General features: G+C 48.3%; 1 protein-coding gene across 2 annotated transcripts in view; it reads right to left on the bottom strand.

Moving 5' to 3' along the window:
- Nucleotides 1–24,772, bottom strand: part of unm_sa1614 (un-named sa1614) — a 53,289-nt gene that overhangs the window by 12,929 nt on the left and 15,588 nt on the right. The window contains exons 2-18 of one of the 2 annotated variants that reach the window (XM_069179583.1): nt 19,442–19,514; nt 18,026–18,171; nt 17,491–17,565; nt 16,070–16,119; nt 14,869–14,998; nt 14,091–14,176; nt 11,905–11,980; nt 10,684–10,770; nt 8,289–8,389; nt 7,783–7,852; nt 6,843–6,930; nt 5,944–5,992; nt 5,257–5,420; nt 4,077–4,210; nt 3,262–3,353; nt 350–536; nt 77–162 (exon numbers count right to left, since the gene is read on the bottom strand). In XM_069179583.1, coding sequence (XP_069035684.1) covers nt 77–162; nt 350–536; nt 3,262–3,353; nt 4,077–4,210; nt 5,257–5,420; nt 5,944–5,992; nt 6,843–6,930; nt 7,783–7,852; nt 8,289–8,389; nt 10,684–10,770; nt 11,905–11,980; nt 14,091–14,176; nt 14,869–14,998; nt 16,070–16,119; nt 17,491–17,565; nt 18,026–18,171; nt 19,442–19,514 — 1,694 coding nt within the window. Of the gene's footprint in view, nt 1–76; nt 163–349; nt 537–3,261; nt 3,354–4,076; nt 4,211–5,256; nt 5,421–5,943; nt 5,993–6,842; nt 6,931–7,782; nt 7,853–8,288; nt 8,390–10,683; nt 10,771–11,904; nt 11,981–14,090; nt 14,177–14,868; nt 14,999–16,069; nt 16,120–17,490; nt 17,566–18,025; nt 18,172–19,296; nt 19,401–19,441; nt 19,515–24,772 lie in introns of those variants that run through there. The other variant, XM_069179584.1, reaches the window with a different exon arrangement.

Genomic DNA, 24,772 nt, shown 5'->3' with positions numbered 1-24,772 from the left:
TGGACCACTCAACACAAGTATTCTGAGCAGCCGCACATCTGATCTCGAGAGGGCAGGGACATCTCCAGGCTCTCACCAGTTGTGAACGAGGAAGTCCACCATGTGCAATGAGGTCCGATCAGCCAAGAGCACAGCCAGGTGCAGGGCGGCCTCCCCAGGCTCCTGAAGAGGGAAGGACCAATCAGCACCAAGAGTTTCAATGACGGGGCAGGGTGAGGCAGGGTAGGGCGGAGCCAGGTGGGGCAGGGGCGGGGCGGGGGCGGGACCAGGCGGGGCCTGCAGACAGAGCATGCACTGACAGCGCGGCCGTGCTGCTGCTGCCCCCTGGTGAGCGCTGCCGGTACAGTACCTGTACGGGGCTGTGCAGCGGCTGGCTGAGATCCAGCCTCTCGCCGTACAGCCGGAGCAGAGCGAAGATGTCCCGGCTCCTCACCGCCTCCTGCAGGCTCCTCCGGAGCGTCCCGGGAGAGCCCCCGCTGTGCCGCGCGAACTGCCGCTCCATGTACTTGGACAGGATGAAGTCCTTCCGCACGGCCCTGCCCGCGAACCGGGAACGAGGGAGCGGGAGGGAGACAGAGAACAGGAAAACTGAGCTGGGGGGTATACAGCCATCTCTAATTAGAATAAATATAGTATCGTCATATCAATAATGTTAGTATCTATTATGGTGATGTCATGAATGGGGCTACTTTTAAAACAGTATTTTGTAATGCAAAAAGTTAACCAGAGTAGAGATACTGCATAATTCTCCTCTCGAGAGAAATGACTTCACATTTTCTGCCACTTCTTGCTGTGCAGATTTATGTATTGCATTAACTCTGGTGTGAAGAGCCATTTAGCGTTGTGCCCTGCTGCTGCAGAGGAGACGGATGAGCCCTCTGTGCCAGCTCTGCAGTGCTCTGACACACACCCAGCTCAACAGGGGAGGATGAAGCAGCCTGACTCCAGGGCTCTTCACAGGGTCGGCATGAGTCCCTTTCATTCAGGCTTTCCCTGGCTGTCATGCTGCGCTGAGCACGAAGCTGCTGCTGCATCTTAGCAATGCTCCCTTCGTGCATTAACAATAAGAACAGCCGCCACATTGCTTTGTAAGATAAAAACGGGCAAGAATGAACCGAGGCCCCCACGTGAATTTTAATTCTCTGTTCTCCTGCAACATATAATTTAAAGGCACTTGCAAAACAGAAAATACTCACAATACATTCTTATTGGCCACTGCCTCACATAGATCATGCAGGACCGAAATCTGAGCACCCCTCTGCCCTTTCCAGAGTTCTTTTAAACAGAATCAGATGATTTGTACGCATGATCAGTAATTGGCAGGTGATCCCAAACTTTACAAGCAGGTGAGCTATAAACCTAACGGGATGGGGGCATATCCAGGGCCAGTGTCGGATGCCACTGGACTAAGCTGGCAGTTTTTAAAAATAAAATCGGATTAAAAAAATACATATATACACTCCATTACAGAAAATACAGATACGTTTCTGAATAATGCCATAATAAGAGAGAGTGAGTTTAACAGTAGCCTGCAGTGATGACCCCTGTACCCACATGGAGAGAACGAGGATGTGCCGACAGGCTCCTCTGACCCACCCACCCATCCATCAAGCCAATCACCACCTGGCTCTGCACAGACATAAAAGATCATTGGAGGAGATATGAATCCCTCAGTGACATCACCGCAAGCCATCAGGCACTGGGAAAGTCACAGGGGTCTCAGTTTCACTGGGATCCGAGACGACCTGGAGGACTAGCCGTGGGGTCACCCAGCTTCACCCCGACGGTGCCCACAGCAGCAAGGAGTGAGAGCCTTTCATTGGTCAAGTGACCTGGGAGAGCACAATTCAAACAGTGCTGACCTTAACCATGTTAGACAGAGGACTGAAGGAAAGGGTTTTGCCTCCACTTTCAACTGAAATGGTTCACAGGTTCAGCAGACAAGCAAAGAGACGTCCCCTTGCTTTCACAGCACAAAAAGGTCAAAGCTGTGCAGCAGGAGAGGATGGGAGCAAGGACTGTCAGATCACGAGCAGACAATCAGCCCGACGAGAACAGTGACAAGATCACGCCAGTGACTTCAACGCGGACTTGCCCTGTCGAAGAGACCTCTGCGCAGGGAGTGCAGCTGATGACGTTGCTACACTACGTCTATCGTCCCGGACCTCAAAGGTACAAAGCGGATGTACTCCGTCCTTGTCGGCGAGGTGGGACAGAGCGATGGCCCTTGATCTGCACGACCAGGAGAAGCTCTCCCAGCCTGCCTCGCTCTGCGGGGACTGTGGCCGCTGGAGACCTCAATCTTGCCACAGAAAGCCCAATGCCTTTGGCAGGGGGGGGGGAGAAGAATCAGATAAGCCATCAGCTGGCGCTGGAGGCCAGAGCCAGGTCACCCAGCACTCAGCATCTCCACGGCGTCGGGCTCCTGGGAGTGAGGAGAGCTGCTGCAGACTGCAGCTGCTCGTGCACGAGCTGAGAACACTCACATCGGTCTCAGTCTCTGGGGAGAATTCTAGCGGCCTAATATAGCAAAGCCGAGCGTTAGACCATGAGATTCATATTTTAAGAAGCCTTAATGACCCCATTTACTTCTGGTGCCGACGAAGATGCGAAGCTCGTGCAATTCCCTTCAGTGGAAAAAAATGGAGCAGACTCTTTTTAAAGCGACGCCGATGCCCGCAGCAGTGGAGATTTGCGAGGTGCGTCTGGTGTGACGATATCGCTGAACGGAGCAGCGGTTCAACACCACAGAGTGAATATAAACTGCTTCACGGCGGGGTGCCACTGGTGCACTTCTTCTCAGGGGTCATTTCTTACAGACTATTTTCAGCATTTTTATCCTGCCTCACCAGCTCACTGTTCACTACACTGTCTTTGGTTACCAGACCTGAGGTATTCATTCATTTTTCACGTGATCGGTTTTGGAACTGAACTGCCAATACCCATGCTTACTGCGGGCAAGACAAGAGAAAGAAACGGTTAAAACTTTGTTCCTTACAAACGTTCTGGGGTAAAGTGACAGCGCAAAAGGTCACAAAGCCACAAGGTTGGCAGCTCAATCAGGGAGAATAAGTAAGAATTCTGCCCTCAGCGAGCTGAAACACCAGGGTCCCTGTGGGAGAAGAGTATCTCGACTCATTAGATTGGAATACGGAATTCGATAGATCAGAGAATTTGGTCTCGATGGCACAGAACAATAACCCTCTGCAGTCACCTCTGTGTGTGAGAAATGGAGTAGTTACAGAACACTTCATAACTCACATGTCACTGTCAGCGGATGGTTTCAGAGAGGAACTGGGGAGGTTGGCCTCCACAATTTCATTAAAGCCTGCATTCCCCACATTCTTGGCCAGCTGGAAAGAAAAAGAGATCAATACATCCTGGCTGAGGAAGATTGCAGCTGCCTTCTCCTACAGTGTTTTCAGATTCATCATGCAGCTGTCTGGCTCAATTCTGCGCCTGATCCATCAATAAATCTTCCAAAGACACAAGAACTTTTAAAGAAGACGGGGCGAACAAACTTTTTTTAGCAGCACTGTTCTCCAGATTTTTAATAAAGAGGTTCGGAAGGCAGACAAGCCAGCAAAAGCTAAGTTTAAGTGACAGGTAGAGTTTTAAAACACGTGAAGTCACGCTAAGCATTTAAATCAGCTTTTGATTAATGTGAAGGAACGTGGGGCGTGCAATTGAAGCCGGCAGGTGTTTGTTTGCCTGTGTGTGCTGCGGTCTGACTGACTCCAAGGAGATCACAGCCAAGTTCAGGAATCCAGTCAACCTACCCACAGTGCACTGGGCAGGGCGCTGTGTACTCCGGATCAGACATACAGCCAACAGGCAGCGTCCCGTTTATAACTCAGACAGAGTGACAGGTGCAGCAGCGATTGCCAAGGGTTGAGCAAACTGCTGGTTTTTACCTCTGGAGCGTGTCTGAGAAACACAATGAAACTTCACGCCTGCATTACCCATCAAAGTGACGCGACGGATTTTCAGCTCCCGTCCCAGCTGAGCTGAAGCTTTGGGCTGAAACGTTCAGCACACAGGGCCAGCCAAGGGGCAGGGCAGAGGCGAGGACTCACCAGCAGCTCGGAGGTGCCCAGCTTGTCCAGGGACAGGGACTGGATCCGGGAGTAGTGCACACCCATCTCCCGGTGGATCCCGGAGCACTCGATGCATGCCAGGATTCCCAGATTAGTGGAGAGCCAGGTGGGGTCTGAAGAAGATGGGCACCAATGAGCGCACAGTGGGGACCAATACTATAGCAAGACACTTCCATTCTGCAAGAAGCGCCCAACTCGGCAGACAGACAGCTCCTCACATCTTGTAAAAGCCCTGGGGTCTCATTCTAGACCCTCACACACAAATACAGTTCCTCACTCCAGGCGCACACAGAACATGCAGCCAAAAAAGACCAGGTCAGTTTGAGTGCTGAAAGAGATGTATTACAGGTGATTTCACCTTCGCCATCCAGCTCTGGAAAAAAACAGATGGGGGACATTAAGCCTGCTTCCTGACAGGAGAGACTCGTGATTAAAAAAAAAAGATATATTGCACAGAAAAAACTATATTTAGAATTAATTAACTGCTGCTTCTGTATCCAGTGTGACTGAAGATGTGGCCCATTAACCACATTGCTCCAGACCCAGATCTGGTCTCCTCACTTGGGCTCAGTCTCAAATAGGATTTCAGGCTGGTTACACACAGGCTGTCAACCTAATTCGAGAGACACAGGCTCCCCGAGGCTGCAGGCGTGCTACCCAGTAGGCCTGTTCCTCCCCTCTGCTTGTTCTGTAATGCACTGTTCCAAATTTACTGCACACCGTCCTGTAATTATACATGAATATTCATCTCAGCAAAGGCGTAATGCTTAACTTATGCAATATATTTCCACCTAAGGGCAGTTTTTGCAATTCGTAAAAAAACAATGAAGTGTGATTTTATTGTGCTGTACTGCTCTACTGCCCTTTGTACTGACAGGCTGTCATTCATATCAGACCATTCCACAGAAAAACCGGACAGGGGCACGTAGATACCCATGTGTTTCCTGTGATGACCGCAGGTGAAGAGACTTGTACACAGGAAGTCTAACGGGAGGTTACTAGCGTTAATTAATCTTGTCTTCGTTTGGTCATGCTGCGACCTGACCCTGACATCTCCCCCTGCAGGGGCGGGGGTGCACCCTGTGTGGCCCCAGCTCCTGTGCCTCGGGGTTCAGTGGGCAGTCTGACCTGGCCGAGCGTGGCGTGGCCCCAGGCTCACCTGGCGCCCTGCAGTCGCAGCACACGTTGTTCCCTGGCATGCGGCGGACGTCTTCGATGATGCTTTTGGTCAGGTCCTCGATGCTGTTCTCTCCGCTCGGACGCCTCTCGTCCAGGGCCACGTTCAGGGCCTCCTGCTTGCTGTTGGTCAGGACGGAGATCCACCTGCAAAGAGACAACGCCCCAAGAGTCACAACCCTGCCCCACGCCCCACACCACCCCACGCCCTGTGTAAAAGACTGGGAAATCTGCTCTGAGCTACAGAGGATGCTAGGGGGGGGAAGATATTTCAAGGCTTTCTTTTCGCTGTTGTTTCCCAGAATCCTCTACAGCCGGGGAAACATCAGCCAGAATGATGGAATGCAGCTGGGTGTCCCTGGGGCTGGCTGGGCCCAGCGCTGTCGAGAACAGGGCTGCTTCCTGCTGACTGTCACATGAACGCAGCCTGCGGAGGCATCAGCCCTCTCTGGGTGAATCCCACACTCCGCTTCTGGAGGCAGCAGAATAAGCAACTTGCTAACAACCGAGAGGAGGTCATCTAGTTTGTCATACATGCATGAGAAACCACAGCCAGGGAAATCACGCCTTGTGCACCCTAAGAAATAAGGTGTTCACCAGTCACAAAAACAGCTTGCACAGTGAACTGAATCCCTTTGCCCCCTATAATGTGAAAAATGTCTTTACTTACGCAACACACTCTGCCTCGTCGTCGGCCAGGAAGTGGTACGTGCGGTTATCTAGATGAAGCATGGCAAGAGAAGAAGGGAGGGTTGATCAGGGGACGGACAGAGGGGGCATGCCGCAGTGACGGGGAGACTAGCTGTCCAGTTTCAGAAGCAGCGTGCTCGCGATCCGGAGGATCCGGCTCCAAGCTCCGGGTCCGACTCGAAGCGGGTCGCTGCGAGTTAATTACCTGCCGGAAACGCTTGCCGACACCTCAGCTACCGGACAAGACGCAAATCTGAGGTCATGACGATAGCAGCTCTGGACAGGGCAAGGATGAAGAAGATGATGGTGTCCAGTTTAACCCCTGGACTATCTAAGGCACTTTGAAACAAGTCCCTGTGAAAGTAACGTTTCGTGCAGGGGCAGGCCACTGCTGGCGTAAGGTCAGTCTGAGCATGAGGCTTTCATACCTGTGTCCTTAATTCTAATATCCTGATGCACAATAAGACAAAGACTTTTACTCAGGGTTAGGAACTACAGGACAGAGTGATGAGTTTTTACACTACACAGCTATTACAGCCCAAAACGGGCAATGACTACACAATGGAATTGCGTCTGCACTTATGACAGGCTGGGCTCTTCCGCTGAATGACTTTGATTCAGCTGTTGGGTCCTAGTATAAAATGTTCTTAATTGCCTAATTGATCTTTTAATTACTTAATTGGTTCAGCAGCTGAATATCACTTTAACACTCAGGGTTAGCTGGAGCAAAGACTTGAACTGGAAGAATCTAAGCCTTGGCTGGATCTAGGGTATCGTCTGCTTTAATCTCAGACATGAACACGCGTCGGTTCACTGACTGTTTGGCGCTACTCTAAAATCTGCGTGAGCTAGGCAGAGCCTGCGGTGGTGAGAACTTACGGGAGATGAGGTCGAAGCATTTCTTATCCTCCTGGCTGGGCTTCACCTGGCAGGTGAGCAGGTTGAGCTTTGCTGGAGGTCTGTTGGGCTGAAAACGGAAACAATTACCCAAGTTGAGCTCAAAAGAAAAAAGAAAAACAGAGAGGTATTGAACGAACGCTGTTGAAGAAATGCATGGCTCCTAATTGTTACCACAGGGCAGCCTCTGGGCTCAATAAACAAGCATTTCAGAGGTGCTGTTTCAGCCCAGCTTGCAGCCTGCAGCAACAGGCTACATTCATAATGCTGTGACAAATCCACCTAAAGTCAACATGGCAAAAAACAAGTGTTACACACCCTCATAACCTATTAAAGCTAACTACAGGAAATCCTCAGTTAATGACTTACCATTGCCTCTCTCATATTCCTCTAAAACGAATAATAATCTATCTTTAGGGCACATTAAAAATTGCAATCGATCATCACCTCAAAACTGATGGGTGACAGAGGGTGTACAAGTGAGTGGAGTCAATGATACAGAACCCAGGGTTCAGTCCTGCTCACATGCAGTCAGTGTGCAGACAGTTCGCACTGCCAATCATGCCTGAAGACAGTGAATTACATTTTTACACAGTGGGCTGATACCCTTAAATGATCTGGAGCTCACTCACCTTACTTACAGTGGCCAGAAAGCGGAGTGAATGGGTCAGGTGTCGGACACTGGCCCACATGCAGACTCACACATTCTCGGAGCCCCGCCCCGTGCTGCTGTCCAGAGACTGCGAATGTTCAATCTGAAGCACCGTATTCTCTACTCCCCTGACGGAAAGCGGTAGTGTTCGTGTGCATGCACGCTTAAGCTCACATGTGTGTGCGAGTGCTTGTGTGCTCGTGTGTGTGAGCATGCGTGTGCACTGGCTCTGGCTCCGGGACAGTGGAGACGGCTCTGGACGACACTCACCGTTCCATGAGCAATGGTCAGGTAGCAGTTCTGGACGGCACATTTCCTCTTCTGCCACACCTTCCTCAACCTGCGGAGGAGCAGAAACATGAAATACACAACACAAGAGGGCCAGGAAACACAACGCAGGAGCTCAGGGTTAGTGTGCAGCATTTCCTCACCTCCCTGGCTTCTCAGATAGTCTTCCTGGAGCTCTGTGTGAAGACAGGTACATGCTTTCCCTTTTCCTTAACTAGCTGCTGTTGCACCGCCTAGTTCTGGCCCAGGAAAGGCCAGTGAAACTGACAGACTCGGGCCCAAGGGTTAATTTAAACGAGAAGAGTAAATTGAACTGTAATTTCTGGGTTCAATGCAACTCCCAGCCTGGAGAACTCAAACCCCCTTAGCCCAGTCCCAGCACAACATGGGTGCCAACTCCGTTCACACAACACAAAAGACATCCAGGGGTACAGGTGACGGGAGCAGTATGCAGAAAAGAAAAGGAGCGAGAGAATCCGGGGCCTTACCCGTCACTCTTCTTGTAGAGGCAGCCCATCTTCTCCGTGCCGTACTGCTTGTTGCCCTGCAGCTGATGCATACTGTAGACTGCCTGCCGGCTCAGCGAATCCTGCAAGGAGAGAGAGAGAGAGAGGACAGGAGCACGATTTCCCAGGCTGGCCGGGTCGCTCTGCTCTAGAGTGAACAACGGAACTATCTGCTAGGTGGAGATCATGATGCGCCGGCCAGGATGGCAGATTCAGACAAGACGGCGGCTCTTGACAACCTGACAACTGGTCAGGTTAAAACCAGGAACTTCCGGGTTGGCAGTGGATCTTTGGTGGAGCACAGAACACAGGTTCCAATAGCTCTGTAGTGAGCAGAGGTCGATAAACTACATCGGTCTTCACACAGAAATACTCCCCCCTCCCTTGAGCTTTAAAGACAGCAACATAGATTTTTCCAGGAGTCCCAAGTCAAACGCCACGATTCCTAAACGCGTTTGAACACTATTAAGATTCTTGGAGAAGATGTTAGTGCACATCTTTCTGACATGCAACACAGCACAACAAACATGGATTTGCATGCACCAGCAGACAGATGGAACATGACTCAGCACTTAATTCCCCAGAACTGCCACAACAAAACTCCTTCAAGGCCCAAGCTGGAATCGGACAGTGGCAAACATTTCCTCACCTTCCTTCACTGCCTCCTCGCTCGCCTCACAAGCGGCAAGGTGTGCAAAAAGCCGAACAGACTTGGCAATACACGCCACATCATTCCGAACGAGAAAGATCGTTCCCGCAGCGCTTCTGAGAGGACAGGCACAGCTGTGCTCATCTCGAGCAGTAAATAATGGAGACCGGGCTCCACAGAATAACACAAGATAAAATGAGAGGGGGATTTCTTGCAGTCGAACACTGAACGGAGAGCAGAATAGTTCTGAAAATCTTTTAACAACAGGAGTTTTTCACACTCAAGGCATGCAGAGACTTCAGAGGAGTGCCGGCACTTTCGCAGTTCAAACATTCACACGGAAGGGCAGACTTACTGTTTCTATTATCTCTCTTTCTGGGATTCCAGTAAAACTACGATGTTATTTTTCAGATCCCTCGAGGGTCAGACTTCTTCACCCTCTGTCTTTACAACACGTTTATTTCCAAGGGGCAGATCGGGGAGGAAAGTAAATCCACTGCTGGATAAACGCTCGTTTTGGATTCGAGGCAGCTGATGTCTAGGAGCTATCTCATTCAAGGTAGCTAGTCAAAGGTGCTGAACGCCGTGTGCAGCTCTCAAACGCGAAAGGCCGGCAGCAACACTGAACATGCGATCAGATTCATTTCAACAATTACTGTAGAGGCTTAAAATTCAACTCACTCTCCTAGTCTGGGTTTGCAGCATTCAGTGAAACCCATGTGAAGTGGAATGGTAAAAATCAGAGAATAATATTAACACACATGGAACACTGTGCTACAGGAAAATTAATTTACAACACATCTTTCTCAAAGTGATCTGTGACCCCTTGGGTTTAAATGACAAGAATAACTTTATCTGGGTCATATTTTATTTGCAACAAAGTATTCTACAATCTTTAACAGTCTACTAAAAAAAAAGTAAAAAAAGTATAACACTCTCAAGGTCCAATAAGCCTGCACTGCAAAACACACTCATGGCAGAAACATTATATTATTAAAATAATCCCCCACAAATCACACACTCAGTATTACTGTGTCATACTTTGGATGATCTCATCTCTGTTGGTCTCATCTGACTACAGTCCTTTTTATTTTTTGGTCATACTTAAGCAGCTTGCTGAATCATAGCGCCTCACATGTTAAATTAAATGTAAAAAATCCCTCCAATCACGACTGGCCGTCCCTCACTGTTAAAGCTGCTTGTTTCTCAACGTTCTTATGTACATTGAATAGGTCTTGACTTTTTAAGGCAGCAAACCTGAACCTGAGACTCTGGATTTAGGTCAGTAATTTTCCCCGTCGGACTCGAACAACTACCAATTCATTAAGGAGAACATCCATCTCATTTTGGGGTCTTCTGCTGAATGTAATGCTCTGAACCCTCTCACCTACGATACTTGGGGATTCAAGAACTCAATCACTTTCTTTCTCTGTGCATCTGCCAAAACAACGCTGGAGAGATGCATACATATTAAATGGGCACCCCTCAAATACAGGGGTGCAGTGCGTTTCCAACACGCATCTACGTAGTAAATTCAGACCAACTGCACGAGCAGCTGCTTCTGGCCCTGCTGGGGGAACAGGCCAGGCCAAGCCAGCAGGTACTGCTATGTTTGGGTCTGCTCCCTTCTGTGCCTTGTCCTGTGCCTGTGCCCAGGCCCATTGCTTTACTGTGGCAGGACAGTAGGGTTCTCAGGCTCTCCCCCGTCCCCGGCACCTGCAATCTTACCTCCTTCTGTTCGGGCTGCAGCGACAGCCTCAGCTGGTCTCGCAGTGAGCAGAGCTGCCTCTTCTCCTCGTCCTGCCTGTGTTTGATCTGGTCGTGGAGAGAGAGGAGGAACGGCACTTAATGAGGAGAGAAAGCCCGGCTGAGGAATTCTGCACAATAATGGCCTTTTACACATCCTACACATTCCTGCATCTCATGCTCTGCTCTTTCTGCTTGCTTTGCTTTGAAGCAACAGGAGAGTCCTTAACACCCCAGAGTGGAAGAAAAGGCCTTGTTTAAGCAATGCTGTGACGGTGAGATCAAGAAATCTATAACACTACTTTCTTCTGATTCACAAAATGTTTCCTCTGTTAGTTTCATGTATTCTTACATTATTTACAAGACGGTTTGACTACACAAGGCTTAGAAAAGCACTTGACTGTCATCCAGCTCCTTGACAATGATTACTGCCTGAAATGAATTATCTGTTGTTTCCCCAACAGTTCGGATTTTATTCTGAACACTGGGGCTCACAGAAAACAGAACCGGTGAAGGAGCCTTTTGCCAAAAGAGTTCCTCTAAGAAGAGGCGCACAGGGCATGAAAGGTTAATGCGACATGCAGCAGGCAACACAGATCAATGAAATGAAAAGCAAAAAAAAAGTCCTCATGCCCGTTGCGAATCGATACGCTCCTGCCAAGCATACTGTCTGCTCTGGGTCTCATGCTAGCACATTCTCTGCAGCTGTGAGGTGGATGTGCTGTGGCTTTGCAGAAGCATGAGTGACATGAGATTTGCTCAGGCTAGTTTATGCGAGTTAATATGTGGTATTACATAAACCAGACATGTGGGGAGTACTCATTCTGCCACCCCTTTCGCCCTGAACACCCCCCATCACAACCCCAAGTGCTCCCTCCCCTGTGCCCCATGACCTTTGACCTTATTTCGTCACCTTCCACCGGCCTAGAAGACTGCTGGGACAGTAAATCGAGCTCTCGATGCAGATTTGACCCAATTCTCCATTTGCTTTCAAAGCTTAGACATGTTTTGCCAGGTTTTTACTTTTGAAAGATCTTTTGACAGCAGGCCCACCTGGTCAGCTGTGCATTCTTCACGGATGGCATGAAAACAGCTTAGAACTGCAACACATGTGGCAGGCAGCACCTCCAATCCAGCACAACTGGTGACAAGCGCACCAGCTATATTGCCCACCCACAGATTAACGCCTGGTTATAGACTCACGCTGTTCAGCCCTGTTGTAAGTGCTTCTATATACTGCTTCAGCTTCTCCGTCGCGGCTAAACATTCCTGAAAGAAACTGAAAAGGGCAGAAAAAAAAAAAAAGGTTAAACAATCAGGCAGGAGCAGAAGGGCTGAATATCTTAATCTTTCAGGTCCTGGAACACCTCCACAGTGGACAGTATGGCTTTAGAAATGGAACTCGTTACAGAGGTGCAGCAGAATGATATAATCACTGCTCGTGCGAGGTGAGCCTCGAGGGGTTCTCGTCTCCCCATCACTGCACACAGAGATAGTCATACCAATGCCAAGCATTCCCAAACTCTTCGTTTCAGGTCGGAGGTCTGCTCTAAATGCACCATGATCACCCGTCTGTAAGAACCTGGAGGACGAAACTCCAGCGCCTCTGTTAACAGGCCCGTCCCAGCCTCTCCAGAACCTCATGTCCAGTAATATTCCACCGGCAGGGGCGGAGAGCCCCGCACAGCTCATCTTGTAGGGGAAATGGTCCGACTCGTAAGCACCCACAAACCCCACCGCTGAGCCCATCTGTCTCCATACAATACAACTGGGAATGGCGATGTTCAGAACCACTAGAACACTCTGCTGGAGTTCTGGAGGTCCTGAATGACCAGACAAGTCCACAGCTCTAAATGATAATTACACATGCACAGCAAGATCTGAATGACTGCGGCAGCTGCAATTACCTAAATCATTACCTTGAGGTCGATTATACCGATGTCTTTGACATGCACATTGGCTTCAGTATTAATTATTGTTACTTAGATGGAATCTTTTCACTTGCAGACTTTTACCACTACTACAGCCTGTTCATTTAACATTAATCTTTATCCAGTCTTTATTAGCTCAATGGGACAGAAACTGAAACCCTTCATCACCTGCCCAAAAATGGAAGTCCGAAATGTCCCAGGAATTTTGGAAACATTACCCTGCTCCAGAAAAGCAACCGCAGTATGACACACTTCCCAAATATCAGAACTGAACTGAAAGCTATTATTTTTTAAAACGAAAAAAAAAGCCTTTGATGTTCAACCATAATGCATATCGCACACTGAAACCGAGTCGAGCTTCCTTAAAATGTCAACACGTCAAGACAAGGCAAATGTCATTAGGTTGCACTTCCTGCCTGCTGCCTGTCATTACACCTTTTTACTGGATCTGACATTTCCTGGGGCTTTGCTTTAAAAAAAAAAGACAATTCAGGTACATGGTCCGTCTTCAGCGCCTACTGAAAACATCAAGCCACTTTGGAGAGACTCCGCCTGTAATTCCGGGGGATAGAGGAAAGGAATTGTAACAGCTTGTGTTCTAATTAAATAGCCCTGTACTGACCCCAGGATAGGACTACTCAGGGCTATTATTGCTTTTACAGTAATGAAAGACAAACAGCTCTGCCAGTAGTGTCTGAGAGTGTTGAAGCTACAACCTCCCACCTGAATGAGAGAAAAAAAGATCAGGCTGCTAATTGGTGATGACTTTCGGGGTGAATTAAGGCTGCATAAACTGCACACTGCAGTAATGCATGCTGACACCCTGTGGCCACAGGCTAACATGTCTACCTGGGAAGAGTGTGTCACACACTACATGGGCAGACTGGTCCAGATACACGTTCTCCTTAACAGTCTCACATTCTCCACATTCTCTGTCCTTAAAGGGACAGAGAGCAACCTGTACTGACATACCTCTCCAGTTATTGCCTACGGTGCTGCATGTACTCCTGAGACAAATGTGACCACTTATGAGGAACTTGAACCAATCTATGTGTGTTGCAGCAGTAATGCCTTCTGCCGACTACGAGCAGGATGTGATCATTTGATCACCTTTGGTTTTAAGACCCATGCAGCATACTGTACATGCATGAACGATATCACTGCTCTGGAATCGATGCTGGGGCTTAACGAAATGTCCTACACTGAAGCATTGAAGACCCTTTTAGCAATCTGGTGCAAAATGGCACGTGCTCATATACAGTATAACCAGAAAAACAGAAACTGCTGCAAGAGAGATGTACAGACCATCATTTTCGGTATTGTTTTAAAAGTGCTTGTCTTACAGATTCTGCACTCAAGATAAAAACAGAATTGTTCTGTCTGCACTGAGGCCTGACTCTCCCCTGGCTTGTGTGTTGCAGATTCGACATCCAGCAGATGGTAGAAGGTTGGACTTACTTGCACTGCGAGTGGTAGTGCTTTATGAGGTTCTGCAGCAGGTCAAATCCTTTCTTCGTCTTGATCTCGTTCACCTTGATTAAGTACTGCAAGGTACGAGAACACAGAAGAAGAGAGGGAATCAGGTGCTGCTCTTTCATCGAGTAAATCAGGCGTCCTGATTTTGCACAGGCTCTGAGTGGAGCCAGTAGAAAACAGAGCAGGAAACAGATAATCACTTGTGCTTCCCTGCTGGAAATCAAACTGTAGCATGCACTTCTATATCTAATATTGGGATATACCGTATGAATATTATTTAGTTCTGTTTCACCACTTTAGAAAAGCAACATCCGCTGTTAAACACGTCTTAACCCTGTACATTTTTTCTTACCAGATCCACATGTTTTTATCATTTATAACCTCGTATAGTACTCCTTAAATTCCTCAGACACCATTTAATTATCCTATAGGGACTGGCAGCAATAGGAATATATTAATTAAGGCTGGAGAAATTGTGTTTCGAACACAGTGATTTGACTGGTTAATTAAACCTAATGAAAATCCAAAGAGATGCATTCTGAATATTGTTCCATCAATGCTTCCCTTGATGAGTAAAATGCAAATATTGGAAATCAGACCACACGCAGATTTTGGAAACGTTCTGCTGATTAAAAGCTGCCTGCTCCCAGTGCCTGGCACCCTGGGGCACTGGCATCACCCGAGACTCTTCTGCACCAGCGCAGCATCAGCTGCACGCCTGCCGACACACCGATGTGACCTCTGACCCCGGGGGGCTCACCTCGCACATCTGCAGCTGGAACATCCGGCGCTCCTTCTCCAGCTCCTCGGCAATCTCCCCGCCACTCACCTCCGTGCGCACCATTCCGTACTGCTTGGCCAGCTCGCGCTTCTCCTTCTCGATCTTGGTGCTGGAGAGACATGCGAGGGGTCACCGCGCGGCCCGAGGAAGTTCCGAAACGCGTGCGTGTCAAGTGGAAGGGTCTCTTTGAAGTGCAGATGAAAAAAATCAAACAGGATCGCAGAAATGTGTCTTTGCCAGCCTGCTCCGAACACAATTGAACTCGAAGGGTACGACCCAGATACAAGGTTTTAGAGAGCCTTGCGTGCTGTTGGTCAGCAGACAGCTGACCTCTCAGTGTCGCAAGAGGCAGGTGGATCGTACCCCCATGCGCCACACGTCTCCGTTTGAAACTCAGGTCATAAAGCCTGAAAGGAGCAAAACATTTACCGAGGGGAAAGCAAAGCAGAAACACAGCTTCACTTCCTTCCTCTGAACAAGCCAGCGAGACGCTTCAGTGTGAAGCGCGCCGGAGGGAGGGCAGACGGGCGCGATGACGGCCCTGCCTGAGGCACCTCTTCACGCTCAAGGGCAGCACCGACACTGCGGTGTCTAACTCACTCAGGGCTGCTCTGACGCGCCTCTAACTCAACAACAAACCTGCTGCCCTCCAGGCTCCACAGAGCGCACGGGTGCACTTGCCTGCCTCTCCCATTCACCCTGCCCTTCAACCACATTAAAACCACTTGCGTCTGGATTTCTGTCTTCGTTAACGTTTTTTTTTTGCCGCCTAGCGTGATGCCTTTAAGAAAAAGAGTGTTTTCTAGAAGGGCAAAGCCGCGGGGAGCTGTTGGAATAAAATAACATAATTTCCGCTCTTGGAAACGACGGCAAAAATTCACCAAGGCCCTTGAAGGCAATTTGTTCTTGTTTCATTAAAAGAATTACTTAACAAATTGAATGCATTCAGGGACGATGCTTCAATTTATAATAATCACACAGGGCTTTGTTCTACAGTCAGCGCGTTTTAAAACTGTAATAAGGAGTTTAACTGTGCTCCACATTCATGATATTTGCTTTTGTTAAAATCCAGTATCTGAACCAGAGCGGCTGCTCACTCTTGCAGAAAATGGCACTTAAAAAAAAACACGTTAACAGATAATAGTTGGCACCATCAGCACCGTCTGTGAAGAACACTTACAATTTATTTTCATAATCCTTCCATGCTCTGTCAAAGGGCTTTTTCAAATCCTGCAGGAGACAGGATAAAGAATTGTTTAGGGCATAAGTTTCCAGTTTACATTCGTGTTGACCTTCCTTTTAGAAGAGTGATATCCATTTCTGATCCATCCTTCCCCCAGCCTTTTACATAGGAATGTGAGAATTTACAAATCTACCACAGGAGAGGAGGCCTTTTGGCCTGTCGGTGTTGGGATGCTTCTAGCTTACTGCTCTGTGGACTTGGAGGCTGGGGGATCTGTTTCAACAGCACTTTCGACACGGCACAACCCTACACTGTCTAGATTATCCACTTCAGTAACACTGAGCCTTGAGAAACAGCCGCTTTCAGGAGTCCGAGCACTTAAAACAAGTCATCTCAGTCTCTCTGGGAGACTGAGATTATTAAGTGCCTTAAAAGGAAGACTAGAGTCTTATTTCTTACTTGTTGTGCTAAACCAGTTGCATCCTTCCTCGTTATTGCAGGAGCTAAAGAAATCTCACTTGTTCTTTCGAACAGATGTGCCAGTGAAAACAGCTTTGAAACATGAGCAACAGAGCTGACACAGGCCATTCCATTAGTGCTGCACAGAATCGGGAAGTCTGCTGTGGAAAACGAAGAGCTATAACTGTTGTCCCCTGTGATTTCATCGTCTCCCACCTTAGAGAGGAATTTTTAGAATGAGCTTCTGTAGAATAATCAGACTCCAAAGTATGATACTAAACCACAGGACACTATATACAAATGCTTTAATCACTTCTTGAAAGGAACTGTGAGTTTCTCTAATCTCTCTGCCCTTTCCTTGACCTTCTGGGATGTCTCTCTGTATTACAAACCTTCACAGAAGTGTCTGGGTAGAAACCCTCAAGGTTACTGACTGGAAAAGCAAAATCGACCAAATTAATCACAATCAGCACTAAGGAGGTACTTAGCTGCAGATGCAACCAGAAACTATAAGGCCTTTAAAGATCACTGCAATTAATTTTGACAAACCTGCTGATGGTTATAAATAATAAAACAGTTTTATGTATTAAATACAGATTTTAATTAACAGGGCAAACATTAATGGAAACAAATAAAAAGATTGCCTGCAGTTCAAAACCAAAATAAACATTAGGCTGAACCAATTAAAAAGCCAAGCTGCCCAATTAAACTAAACAAAACCTGCTCAGTCGTCTGTACTGTCAAGCTGAACAATGAGCTGTCTCAGTTTGAATGGCTGCTACATTTTGATAATTACAGAAAATTAACATTATAAAAGACAGTCTTTTGTTATAGCCAAAACCCATATTGGGGAATTCACTTGTATTTAAAGCAGATATCGAGAGGACAAGTACAGGCAAATGAAAGAAATTTCTCATCTCCTCCGTGCAGCTGTGTTCACCTTCAACCTTTGAACTTACCCCTTTGACCTCTTTCAAGTCCCCTTTGACCAGCGACTCCAGGGAGAAGTTGATGTTGTGATACATGCTCTGTAACTGAGAGAGAAGACATGGGCCATGTTGGTGCACTGGACAGCAGCTGTTCCTCTTGTGACCTGATCCTGGCAGATCTCCGGAGCTCAGCAAGGCTGGGCCTGGTCAGTACTGGGATGGGAGACCTCTGACCCAGTAAGTCAGGTTGCTTCTGTAGGCTGATGGTCAACCAGTAGGTGAAGCTTTTTCTACCTCATTTCCCAGTACAGTGACCCGGAGACATTACTATGCAGAAGAGAGGTCAGACTAAGAAACTAGGTAAGAAAAAATAAAAGTGCCAGATGCCCATGTTGCCTGCCTGGAGCAGAAATGTCTTTCAGATGACTGTTTCACTCTTGGCCATCAAACATGTGGCTCAGAAACCTGCCCACACTGCCCCGAGTTTTTGAGCGTTACATTTTCTTTGCCAGCAGAAAACAGAAACTGAATAGCAACACACACATGGCCACGTCTTTGGTCTTACCACATTCTTCATTGGTGTCAGCAACTCTTTGGAAAATTCTGCAAACTTATTAAAGGCAGAAGCCAGCTCCTGTTCTCCGTTATTCCTGAAATTTACAGCCAGTTTCTCCATGGAATTGATGTAGGATTCTAGATGCAAAATGTGATCTGGAAAACACAGCCCAGGCATACATACTCTTTACCTTTATATTTATACAGTTGTAGAGCAAATTACTGTAACTCCTCTAAATGAATTAATTCACTAGAACACATTGACCAGAACATGCTAGAATGAAGTAAAACCCAATGTTAAGAATTTTAACAAACTATACTTAAAAACCTAACAACAAAATAGCCTTGTTTCACATACAGGGTGCAAATACTCATGTACACAACTGATTTGATTTATATTATCATTGTTAATGGGACCCAACTTCCATTTTTTAAGGTATGCTGATTCTTGGCGATATTTTGAGAAAGAGAACTTCTACTTTACTCTCGGTTTCAAATGGTTGTTTTTTCTCCGTGTCGGTACAGCCACCCTGCCCTCTCCCAGATTGGTAGGGAAGATCAAGGCCAGAAAAAGTTCTAGCCAGCTGGTCTCTGCTTTAACAAGGTGACCCTAAACCGGAGCAGGTGAAGCCGAGGTTACTCCTGAGGGAGCCCATGACTTGCAGTTACACCATTTCTCCACAGGGGGTGCTCTTTTACAAAAAGGTGACGACCCCCCTGCGCTAACTGCCTTGCGGCACATCTGGTAACTGTGCTGGGCTGGGGGCTCTGCAGCAGACTGAGCAAATGATACAGCCTCAATCGGCTCAGCAGCAAATCTCTGAGCCAGCAGGCATGCCGTCCCTTTACAAACAACAACGTTTAGCGGATGAAACCCTCAAGCACCCCTTTCTCCTCAATCTGTTTTCTGTGGGAAGGGCGTCCCGAACCTCAAGCCCGCTGGCAAGACTGAGCGGAGGTTCCAGACTCCTAACTGGGAGGTTGTAGGTTTGATTAACAGCTCCTCACACTACTGGACCCCAGTTTTTACCCCACTAATTTACCCCAGCGGCTCCAGTCCACACCTCTATGAATAGGCACCAGCATTGCTGAAGGTAACCCTGCTATAAACTAGTGTCCCATCCGTGGGGGAGGGGAGGGGGACTCGTATTCTCTTCATGCACTTAAGGCAACAGAAACCAGGATACGTTCAGGCCTGATGGCTCTCTAGACACCGGACGAACTGTGCCCAGGCTCCAGGTCTCTGAGTGCCTGTCAGGTCACTGTGAAAGACCCCGCCACCTTTTGAAGGAGGTACTGTAGGTGGATGGCCAGGCTCTTCACTTGCACAGGTACAGTCGAGCCCGGTTGCGTCAGGTGTCCCTGCGGGAAGGCCGAACACGGTCACCCGATGGGGCAGGACGGCAGGAGGCTGCTGCAACAGTACCTTGACCCGAGGCGTGCTTAGCTTTGGCCCCTTTCTTCATCTTCTGCAGGACAGTGCGATCCGAGTCCAGGGCCTGAGACACACAGATAAACAAAGAGCCTGGTATTGACAAAGACGTTCAATTGATTCCTTCTTTTTAAAAAAAAACCCTCCTGGAGGCTGTGAATCTGCATGAAGGAGAGAACAGTGCCGATACTGTCTGAATCGTCTGCTGCCCCAGAAAGGCTCCATTCACAGCTGAACCCCGGCTTTCCTGAACACACTTGGGGATGCACATGGCTTCATTCAGCTGAAATCCCTTTTCTGCGGTTGCCAAGAGCCTCCAATTCTCTATTTCCCTAAACCTTATCCTACATGGTCCCGTCTCTGATTTTTTTTTTCTCCGTATTTTCTACACGAGAACTGATTTTGTTTTTCACCTGACACAGCGGGATCACCAATAAACGGGCTGTTATCCTCAGTCTGCAATTCCCATCTGTGCTCCGAATCACGATGAGCACTCATCGACTGGACCCTCTGCAGCGGCAAGAGAGGTCCATTCTCACACCCGACACAGGAGTGACTGAGGAAGCCCTGTGGACAGAGCCAGCCAAGCACAGCTCAGCCTCTGCCACAGAGGCCCGGATCAGAGTCATCCCATCCATCAACAGAACCAATTAAGAACAGGCAACACCTCTACTTAGAATAATGGCCACAGAAGAAGACGCCTGCTTCCAGAGCTCGGCCATTTCCGTACACTCCCAAAACCTAGGTAGAAAACAGCCCTTCTGGGCACAGAGTTTATGCGGGACAAGAAAATCGATTCATATGTCATGTACCAGGGGTCAGACTCATTGTGTGAGGGAAACGAGTAGATCTCTCTCCACTTAAACGGATGAATGGTTGGGAATTTCGGAGGAAGAAGTGATATCACCCCAAATATGATCCGAGCTTCTTCCACGTCGTTCAGGTCTGTGTTCCAGGTAGCAGCTGCTGCCGACTCTCTGACCCGCAGCCAGCAAGTAAAATGCCACGGACAGACTGGAGGAGGACAGGCTTCCTGCTGCGCCCAGAGGAGAGCTGATTAAAGACAATGTCTCATGCCTGCTGTTGGCCTCTCTCCACTGAGGGCTGGACTGCGACTGCTGAGCAAGCCAGAGTGACAGAGAGCGCGATACTGCAGCCATCCTTCTGCACAGCCAGGCCCACGATGGCACTGGGGACGGTTATCTTGGTGGCCAGCCGACCTCTGGTCCAGCGCAGCTGACACTCAGCAGAGTTGCAGAAAGAGAGAGAGAGGAAACCAGCAGATGAAGCCCAGGAAGTTTTGTGTCCTGCCCACTGGCAGTGTGTCCTGTGGTGCAGAGCCTTGTGCGATAAAGGATCCTTATATGGTTAAGCAAACTATAGGGGATATTAAGTCAGTTCCCTATATGGTCAGTGATCACCACACTCCTCTAAGTGGGGGTAAATTAAAACACACCATTTTGCCCCGCAAAGCCCCTGGCCGTTACAAAACTGTTTCTCTTCTTCTTTTCTGTACTTAATGTTTCCAAATGCCTTGCCATTTCTAAACAGTCGTTCGAAAGGTTGCATTGCACAAAATGGCAAAGTCGTGCTATTAGGCAACGCCGAAACTGAGCATGCAGAAGCCAATTTTAAAGTCACTTGAACGTGAGCACTTTCCCCCGGAATTTGTTTCCCAGATTTCTTTTTCTTTGGATTCTCTGCCCTTTATTTGGTTCTCCTTACCCACCACACTTGGTCTCATACACTCGCCTACAAGCCTGAAGAGCCTACACAGATGAAACATTCTACTTTTTCCTCCTTCTTCCTACTGTGCACACTGTAATCAACCTCTACTTGTTCCATCAAAAGACTATTCCCACGTATACTGTAACTACAATCAATTAAAAAAAACTATTATCAGGAAATAGGTTTTTTATGGCATTTTGTTCAGCTTATATGATATACATACATCATCCTCATCATTCATGCGTCATCAACTGTGAAAGACACAGGCTAGCAGTGCTGACGGCAATAAAAGCTGCACTTCTGCTTTGCACCAGGGTTGCAGACGCTGTCTTTTGGGATCTTGGGACTCTGTTTCATTCCTCTAGTAAAAGCTGGACAGGCATGTGCCTGCACATTGGTCTCAGAGCCCTACACATCACATCATCCTAGCTAATCCCACGGATGTTTAATGGGACCCAAGTCTGGAAAGTAGAGCATCGACAGCATGACTGTCACATCCTCCTCGTGCAAGAACACGCAGCATGAGGTTCCTGTGTTGTTGCTGGTAAGCGGTCAGGACAGCCCTGCAGAAAGGGACAGCCATTGTGGCCCCAGGATGGGATCAATGTAGTGCTATGCAGTCAGGCTGCCATTGGTCACTGCAGGTGGAGCTCTGGAATGACACTGTATGGTAGACATTCCTGCCCACATCAGTACACTTGGACCAAGTGATCTGGTGCACACAGTTGATAGAGTGCCGCTCTGTGAGCCGACATCCATCACAGTGTGCTACACGAAACATCGCCGGAAGGACCTTGGGTCTTCTGCTGGCAAGCCCCCTGAGGTCATACCAATGGCCCCTTTCCGTGACTTGATATCCTGCAGCTTAAATCACCCCATCGCCTGTGCCCAGCCAGCGCCCCCACCAGTGAGGTGATTGAGTGCTCGCGCGCTACAGGCGCCACAGGCGTTATCATGGCCCGTCAGGAATGATAACTTGAATTACTGTCCAAAATCCAAATTCTTTGCTCTTCTAAAACCGGACATGTGCTAATCTGGTGAAAAGATTCTTCAAGAGAGGAGCAGGGAGAGCTGCCCTGGTCACCCGATCGCACTTCATCTTTAGCTGCGATTTCATGAGCTGCTGCACTTATTGTGCACCTTCATATATAATATATACCCAGTCGCCTCGACTCTGCTTGCCGAAAACCAGTTCGAAAGGAATGGAGGGCCACGCACCAACCTGCCAGTCACTGCTGACAGCACATCCTCCCAGCGGCTGCGTCTGCCGTGAGCTCATCTCCGAGCACTTTAACCTCTGCCCTGCTGGAACCCGTGTCCCGCGCAGTGCTGACCATAGCTGCACGACTGCGTGCTCGAAACAGAAAAAAGCAGGGAGAATTCAATGCAATGTTTTCATTTCACGCAAGCAGACGCCTGATGGTAATATGTAACCTCTCGAGGGGTGAGATGGAACAGGAGCAGAGCTCCTTGTGACCAGGACTCTTGAAGTCCTTAACCTCTCGCAAGGAAATGGGGGTCGTTCCATGATGCGTGAGGCCGCCACGGCGGGGGGGGGGGGGGGGGGGGGGGAGGGGATCCTGACATTCCAGCGCGGCCCCTCATTAAAAGAATGCAATCTCATTACCTAACGAAGCGCAATCTCTCCCTCGCGCCCTGAAAAAAAAAACGCCGAGGGCAACAAGAAGACCCTGTGGAACATTCCAACGGGGCTGCCTCACGCCGGAAAAATTCTCTTTCCTCCCAGATTTCGGGGGTAATGACATCCTTAAAGGTTTATATTTAGTACAGATGGGGAAAAAAAGGAATAGGGGGAGGGGGCGCTGGTGAATGACTTAATTGTAATCAAGACGGCAGAGAATGACGGGAGAAATCCCGGCCGGAAAAAAGAGCATCTTTAGACGAAGCAGAAAGCACATGGCCGAGCAGACACCACCAGAAATAAGAATGGCGTTTCTTGATTCTTACTGGAGTTCCCTGACATCATCCGTGAGTCGCTGGTCATTTCCCACAGCGCTCTAACGGTTTCATCATGAAACAAAGGGAAAACTGTGTCCTGAGTAGCTACGCAAAGCCACCATTACCAGACAAATTGCTGCAGTGCTCGAGCATCCATTTGAGCCACACAGTCAATAACAGTCTGATTGCATTTCCAGCAGCAGGTACAGCAGTTTAACAGGGGTTTTGTCATCCAAGTGCTTATAAGTCAGAAATAAGGTAATCAGCGCACCAGTCCCAGCCGAGAGGAAATGAAGAGGCTCCGTCTGTCTTACTGGAACCAAAAACGGGTAGCTTCAATATTGCAGAAAGCAAGCATGTCGAAGAGCGCTGTCTGGAAATACTGCATTACTGGCAGAAAACCACTAATGAGCCGAAGAAAATGAAGAGTCTAATCTGGTGTAAACCAATACAGTTTCCGGATTTCCAGGTCCTTAAAGCAGTGCAATCATTAAGAGAATCCGACCGAGAGGGACGGATATTCTACAGTAGTCCTCTGCGATATGGGTATCTGAATGAATCTCATCTGATTTCCTGTTAAAAGAAAACCGGGAGAAGCCTTCTGAAGAAAAGGGTGGGGTTTTGGGCATACACGTCTTTCTGCTGTCCCCTGGCAGCCCAGTGAGGCAACCAAAGCACTTCTTACTCAGATACCAGCACCACGGCCGCAGGGATTAGTTTCCTACTCACTGAAAAGCCCCCAACTCACAACCACCAGGCATCACACCCCCAGTTTGGAAGACAAGCTGCTGTAGTTTTCAGAGGAGAGAGGATCTGTTTCTACCCCTCTGTCGCTCTCCACAGACTGAGCGTGTGACCCGTTCCGGCTGAGTTTCGTATGAGCAGAGCTGCAGCTCCCATGTGATTTTTCACCGCGCCTCTCCCTTTGCCCAGGAAGTGCGAGTATTTTCATAAAACATATCGGCCAATTGTTTGCCCTTTAACAAGATGTTTTGCTTTTTCATTGCTGGTCTTTGTCCAAAAGCTCAAAATGACTTTCAAGGAGAAAAAAACAACAACAAAGTCTTCAGTCGTTCTCCCTGCCCACAGATCTCCACCTTCCTGACTCTGTGGAAAGTGTCCCAGGAGCCTCTGCCTACACCTACTTGCTCCTGGGACGTTTTGCTGAAAACACAACAATGACTCTTAGAATCCCATGCCAAGATAACGAAAAATAAAGGCAGCCTAAAATCAGAGCACACAATTGGGCCTGTGCAGAGAAATCTGAATTGTAGGTGGACACCATGTACATGGACATTCGTCCCTGGTTTACCTACCAGCATGTGCTTGGACTGTGGGATGAAGCTGCAGCACCTGGGAGAAACCCATGCAAATGCAGGGAGAACATACAAACTCCACACAGACAGCTCCCCAGGTCCAGAATTGAACCCAGGGCCCCAGCGCTGCAAAGCAGCAATGCTGATCACTGTGCCACAATGCTACCCTACTGAATATATATATATATGTTTAAAAAGGATTATTCTTCTGCTTCCAAATAAAATGCTTCAGCTAATTTTCATACATACAAAACTTTAGGAAAGGAAAAAAAATGTAGTGCTTTCATTAGGGCAGAATCCTGGTTTCCAGTTCTGCACACAC

The sequence above is a fragment of the Lepisosteus oculatus genome, chromosome 16 (genome assembly GCF_040954835.1).
Source record: "Lepisosteus oculatus isolate fLepOcu1 chromosome 16, fLepOcu1.hap2, whole genome shotgun sequence".
NCBI classification, from domain to species: Eukaryota; Metazoa; Chordata; class Actinopteri; order Semionotiformes; family Lepisosteidae; genus Lepisosteus; species Lepisosteus oculatus.
The sequence above is the reverse complement of the archived record's forward strand: the minus strand, read 5'-3'. Positions and strand labels throughout refer to the sequence as shown.